Below are 6,861 nucleotides of genomic sequence, written 5' to 3'. Positions count from 1 at the left end.
TGCCAGGGGGCGGCGCCACAACCTCCCCATCGACCCCGCCTTGAGTGTGACAGGGGGCGGTGCCCCAACCCCCCAATCAGCATTGCTCTGAGCGTGACTGAGGTTGGCATCACAACCTCCTAATTGGCCCTGCTCTGTGCATGATAGCGGGGAGCTCCCCAACCCCCTGTTCACCCTGCTCTGTGCATGACAGGGTGGAGCTCCCTAACCCCCTGATCGGCCCTAGTCTGTGTGTGACAGGGGGTGGCGCCGCAACCTCCCCATCGACCCTGCCTTGAGTTTGACAGCGGGCAGTGCCCCAACCCCCGAATCGGCCCTACACTGAGCATGACTGAGGGTGGCATCACAACCTCCCAATCCGCCCTGCTCTGTGCATGACAGGGGGCAGCGCCCCATCTCCCCAATCGGCCCTGCTCTGAGCCCGACCAGGGGCTGCACCAAGGGATTGAGCCTGCCCTCTGCCAACCAGGAGCAGGCCTAAGCCAACAGGTCGTTATCTCCCGAGGGGTCCCAGACTGCGAGAGGGCACAGGCCGGGCTGAGGGACCTTCCCCTCCCCCCGAGTGCACAAATTTTTGTGCACCAGGCCTCTAGTATTAAATAATTGTTAAGATTTTTTTTGTATAATAATGGTATTGTGACTATGTTTAAAAAAGAATCTTCATTTGCCCTGGCTTGTGTGTTTAGTGGTTAGAGGGTTGACCCATGCACCAAAGGGTCAAGGGTTGGATTCCTGGTCAAGGGCACATCTGGGGTTGCAGGTTCAATCTAAGTGCGGAAGACAACCAATCAATATGTCTCTCTCACATCGATGTTTCTCCCTCTCTCTTTTTCCCCTCTCCCTCCCTCCTTTCCACTCTCTCTAAACATCAATGGAAAAAATATCCTCGAGTGAGGCTTAAAAATAATAATAAAATAAAAACACAATAAAATTGGCTTGATTCTGTATCAAAGTACCACAATAGGAGACACAAGGTATAGGCTTTTTACGATGTATTCCATGATTCCAAAAAAGACAGAACTAGTTAAGATGGATGAAAGAAGGTAAGTCAATGACAATAACCTACCTTGAAGTGAGTGCACAGATGACCTTGCTCCACTGCTCCACCACAGCCGGGTGGTGCCTCCAGTTAGCCACCATCTCCTTAGCTGTTTTCCAATATGGAGGTGTTGGGAAGCACCGAGTACAAGCTAGTAACCAAACCTCAAAGAGAACACCAATCAACTTCTCTGCCAGATTCTCAGCAATTCCACCTTACCAACAAAAAGAAAACATATCTTTAATATACTTATTTTTAAAGCTGAATCTTCAATTCACCTATTTAAAAGGGTGGTCAAAAAATTAAAATAACTGCAATGGTAAGTTTTTACTTTCAAACAATTTAATAGTTAAGAACAAGAAATGGTTCTTGGGAATGCCTATGAAGGAAATCATAGCTTTATTAACTAGTTATCACTTTGAAAGTTCTCAAGTCACCCTGCTCAGTTTTTATCCAAAATCTTAATCTTCTAGCAAGTGGGACAGGAGCACATTGGGGAGAGAGGAAAGAATGAGTGCCTAAGATGAGCAACCTCCCATAATCCTCACATTAATTCTACAGAATAAGTATTTATAAAACCTACTAGAGGCCTTGTGCACAACATTCGTGCACTGGGGGGGGGGGGGTTCCTTCAGCCCACCTGTGCCCTCGCAGTCCGGGACCCATTGGGGGATATCTGCCTAGGGGTCCTTGGTGCTGCCGCAGAGGCGGGAGCAGCTCCCACCACTGCCACTGCACTTGCCAGCTGTGAGCCTGGCTTCTGGCTGAGTGGCGCTCTGCTATGGGAGTGCACTGACCACCGGAGGGCAGCTCCTGCATTGAGCATCTGCTGCCTGGTGGTCAGTGCATGTCATAGAGATGGGTCGTTTTGCTGTAACAGTCACTGGGCTTTTATATATATAGATATAGATAAGCTACTGTTCCTATCATTATAAAAAATATATTAATTTACCCTACCATCACTGAAGATAAAATAACTTCATATCATGCTTTTCAGGGTTTCTATTCTAAGAATTGTTAACCTTGGTTTGTAAACTGTCAAGCCAAAATTTAAATCCCCACTGAGTCTACTACTCATGATTTTAAAAGTAAACTATTTGAAGATCAGAAATAAATTAGAAAAAATAAGATAAACAAACCTTGAACAGTTGGAGGGGCTAGAAGTATGTCATTAATCTGCAGAAGAAACAACAATAAGACTTCCCAGGTTTCTCGGGCCATGATGGATGATTCGCGGGCCAGTTTCTGAATGGCTCTCAGGACCTGTAGGCATAGTCGGATCTGACTGGAGCCCTGTTCCTGTCTGAAGAAGATGGACAGATATCACTGACAATCCTTGAGAAGAGAAAACAACAGTTTAAGGACAGGCAACTTATGGACACAGCAATGGTCCAATAATAGAGAATCAGCAGACCTAAGGACTAGGCACAACCTCTTCAGTTCAAAGTTACTTCTTAAAAACAACAACAACCCCCTGGAGATGGGCAAGGAGACACCTGATTGGTGGTGTTGCTCTTACATCAAGCAGGGGCAAAGCAGATGTACAGTCCTTAGTTCATCCTAGCTTGATGCCTGTGTCGGTAGCCAGAGCTGTTTCATGACTGAGGCACATTAAAAAACAACAACAACAACAAAGTTACTTCTTCCCATCATATAGTTCGGCACTCTGGGATCTCAGGCTACCACTCCTATGAGGACTTGAAAGCTCCTGGGGTGAGAGGGAATACTAGAAATGTAAGCTTCACCTCTGGATTTTCTATGTCTACAATATACCTGGCACATGTAAAAAGGTATGTGATAGGTTTCTGTTGAATGAGTGAGCGAATACCCACAACCACTCCTGCTGCACACATTGAAGCAGAAAGACCTTTGTATTCTTTTTTAAAATTGTAAATGCACATTCATGAGAATACTGCATGGGATTTCACAGTGCTCACAGTCCCCTATGAAGTTAATGTCTGTTAGCAAAGAACCTATGGATCCAATGGAATATCATTAACAGGTCCCTAAAACCCATGAGGTATGCAGGTAATTGCCTCAGAGATGAGGACCTGCTACTGCTATTCTAATAAAAAAGGCATCTTAACCCAAAATGGGGGCTCCAAAGTTTCTCATATATCCTAGAAGAACAGTTTTATAACTCTTTAGTGCATAGGATCATTTTTTTCCATGGGAATAAAATAGTCAAACTATTAGGGCTGGGGTTGAAGAGGAAAGGAGATAAAGGCCCAGGTCCAAACCCTTATTCCCACTCTCCAAAGTAGACCATGTTAGAATTTTGAGAATAGTAGGAAACCCACTGCATAAGCAAATGGTGAGTTGGCTTCCAGACTTACTATATGAAACTCAAAACAAGTAACTAATATTATTGAAATAAATCTTAAAGCCAAATTTTTATATATTATGACACGTCATAAAAAAACTAATAAAATATGTCTTAATCAGAGTAGGAAATCTCAGATCCTCCTCAAGAAATCCAGAAACTCAAGCGAGTACCCCTAGAACTCTTACCCCAACCTTAGAATAGACATTCTCAGATTCTAAGCCATGACCCACAAAAAACTTACCCTCAAGTTGCAAACAAATGACACCACTAAGTTTTCCCAAAAGAAGTCAAACCTAAAGCAAAATGATGAGACATTTACCTAGGAAAAGTCAAGAGCCCTCAAGAATTGTCAATTCAGTAGCATCCAAGTTTCTAAAGCTTAGAGAAATGAGGTAATCTTTACTAAAAAATAAATAGAAAAGTCTAAACACCAGAGACTTTTCCCAATATTTTCAAAAGTAACTTGTGCTCTTCAGAAAAACTGTTCTAGAACAGGGGCTAATGAACTGTGGCCCATGAATCAAATCTAGCCCTGCCATTAGTTTTTGCAAATAAAGTTTTATTAGAACACAGCCATGCTCACTCATTTATATACTGTCTGTGGCTGCTTTCTCTACAACAAGCAGGTACTATATGAACCCACAAAACCTAAAATATTTACTACCTGGAGCTTTATGGAAAACTTTGCCAACTACACAGCTTTATAAGAATATTATGTTTTATAAAGTCCAATATATTTGAGCAATAGATCAAAACCCTAATCATTTTTAAAAAATGGTTCACTTTTTTCTCAATTATGACAAAAAAAGGAAGAGAAAGGCAAAAGAGAAAGATTACATCTACTCTGACTTAATCTCTTACAAAGAAGGCAGTTTCCTTTTTATAGTGTCACTTTTTATAAAAACCACTAAGTAAATTTGATAACAATTTTCTGAACTATCTCAATCAAAAAAAATTTTAATTTCCTACAATGGGAGATGAGATCATAACTCACAATATTTAGCACTGGAATTATTCAGCTCTCTAAGATATTCTTGACCAAAACTCTAAAACTCAGTTTAATACCCTCTCAGAAGTATGCATACACACACTTTTGAGAAAACAAGTTAATTACAAATTGTAGCATGAATCATTTGTAAGGTGTCATGATTCTCAAAAGAAAAAAGCAAAAGCCTAATGAACTCAAATGACATTGACTTTTTCATCAGTACAGATTGAACACAAAGAGGTGGTAATGGTACAGAGAGGAAGACGCAATGATTTACAACTCATCAAATTGTCCCATGTATAATCAAAAAGGCCAGCAAATTGGTCTCCTAAATGGGATAACAAGAAGCATTAAAACTATTTGAGAACCTGTTTTGCCACAAACAATATGCAAATCACTGCCAACCATTTCCTGTTACTATTTCCATTTGAAACCAATAAACACAAGCAACCAGCATTTAATTCACACTAAAGGTAATATCAGTACTACACCAGACACTGTAGAAGTCTAAAATATGTACAGCTCAGTAGCTGCTCTTAAGTTGGTTAGATGGGGAAATGAGACATACACACTTTAAAACCTCAGGAAGATATAAGAGTAACATAGGAAGTACCATACAGGTTCACAGAAGGTTTGGTCACTATGGGCCTCGATGGTAAGGTAAGGCTTCTCTTTAGAAGATAAACCAACAAAAATGCAATGAGGACAGCTAGGAGAGGGAAAGGAGTAGAATGACGAAAGAGTAGGTGATAATAGGGAAGATCTTTAAGGAATGTTTAATTTATGAGTCTGACCAAAGAGCTCATGCATATTTAGTAGCTGCTAATCTGGCTAGGCCCAGGACAGATTACAACAGGCATATCACACGAGGTAAGGAGTTTACTCTTAATCCTAGACACCAGAGTTCTTAATGGATATTTTTTCTTTTTAATTCCAATTCCCCAAAGTAATCTTTTTTCTAAATTTTAAAAGTTAAAATTTACAGAGCTTTGGATGGTTCAAAGTCCCTCACCATCTAACAGACCAAAAGTTCTAACTTTTCCAAAAGGATCTAATCCCCCTTGCCTCTTTCAAAGACAAAAAATAGCTAAAAATCTATTTTTCTTACAGAAAATCCCCACAAATGTGTAGAGAACTAATGTTTCTTCATTAATTTATATATTTCCCAAATTCTTTACAATGACATAATTTTTAAAAGCTGGAATAAAAAATTTAAGAACAAGTAAGGCACATATCCTACATTACAATATTAAGGATTTTGCCTCAGACATGGGGAGAAATCAATAACAAACTGTCAAGATATTCTTTTGGACTACCTACTATAAATTTGCCCATAATAATGTCAAGTCTGCTTACTTCACTGTTTTCATTCTCTCTTAGTAAAGATTCATTTTAAGGTAGAATTGAAGGCTTCGTTGCTTTTAGTTTAAGTGGAAACAAAAATTATGGTAGGCTAAAAGTATGTCTTTTTGAGTGGAAAGGGTTCACAGTTATTTTAATATCTAATAGCTATCAGATTTAGAAGAAAAGCCAAAAGCCTTTAAAATAGGCACACACTTAAACATATAAGCCCATCTCTCCTAACGTTCATATTAATATACTCTTTAAACAAGTAATGGGAGAAACCAAGATGGTGGCATAGGTAAACATTGGAGATTGCTGCCTCGCACAACCACTTCAAAAATACAACTAAAAGACGGAACGGACATCAACCAGAACCACAGCAAGGCTGGCTGAGTGGAAATTCCACAACTAGAAGGAGAGAGAAAAGCATACCAAGACTCAGAGGAGGCACAGTGCGGAAGTCAAATACTAAGGTGCGGAAGACTCAAACGGGAGAAGCAGGACTGCTGGGACACTGAGAGGCAGAGCCTCTGGGGATGGGACTGAGAGCAGCCATAACTGCTCGCTCCGACCGCCAGGATGATCCCCTGGGACTCGCCCCACCAAAGCCCTGCACAGAGGCATTTGCGGGATAGCCTCAGGAAAAGGCTAGATTAGCACCTCCCTAGAGGACAGAAGTTCTCCCACTGCAGACACAGCTGATTCTCACAGCTAGTTGGCCTGGAGGTCAAATCCTTCCCAGTGTTACCTACAACAATCAAGGCTTAGAAACAACAAGACTGCGCACAAAAACCACAAGGAGGTGCATCAAGAGTGTCTACCTCAGGTAATTGGGACACTTAGCACAGAAAGCCACTCTATCGACACAGAGAAGCATAAAAAAAGCCGAGACAAAGAAACAGGACACAAATGACAGAACTGGAGGAAAGCAGGCTGCTGGATATAGAATTCAAAACCACACTTTTGAGGTCTTTCAAGAGTCTTCTAGAGACTGCCGATAAACTTAATGAGATGTACAAGAAATCTAATGAGACCCTCGAGGTTATGATAGAGAACCAACTGGAAACTAAGCATACACTGACTGAAATAAAGAATATTATACAGGCCGAAACCGGTTTGGCTCAGTGGATAGAGCGTCGGCCTGCGGACTGAGGGGGCCCGGGG

General features: G+C 41.2%; 1 protein-coding gene across 6 annotated transcripts in view; it reads right to left on the bottom strand.

The window, feature by feature from the left end:
- RALGAPB (Ral GTPase activating protein non-catalytic beta subunit) overlaps positions 1-6,861 on the bottom strand; it is an 89,995-nt gene that overhangs the window by 71,405 nt on the left and 11,729 nt on the right. For all 6 annotated transcript variants that reach the window (XM_015558423.1, XM_006755215.2, XM_006755217.2 and 3 more), the window contains exons 4-5: positions 2,179-2,342; positions 1,067-1,253 (exon numbers count right to left, since the gene is read on the bottom strand). In XM_015558423.1, coding sequence (XP_015413909.1) covers positions 1,067-1,253; positions 2,179-2,342 — 351 coding nt within the window. The remainder of the gene's footprint in view (positions 1-1,066; positions 1,254-2,178; positions 2,343-6,861) is intronic.

This window comes from Myotis davidii, unplaced genomic scaffold (assembly GCF_000327345.1).
Source record: "Myotis davidii unplaced genomic scaffold, ASM32734v1 scaffold1113, whole genome shotgun sequence".
NCBI lineage: Eukaryota > Metazoa > Chordata > Mammalia > Chiroptera > Vespertilionidae > Myotis > Myotis davidii.
Note: the sequence above shows the minus strand (reverse complement) of the source record. Positions and strands in the feature narration are given on the sequence as shown.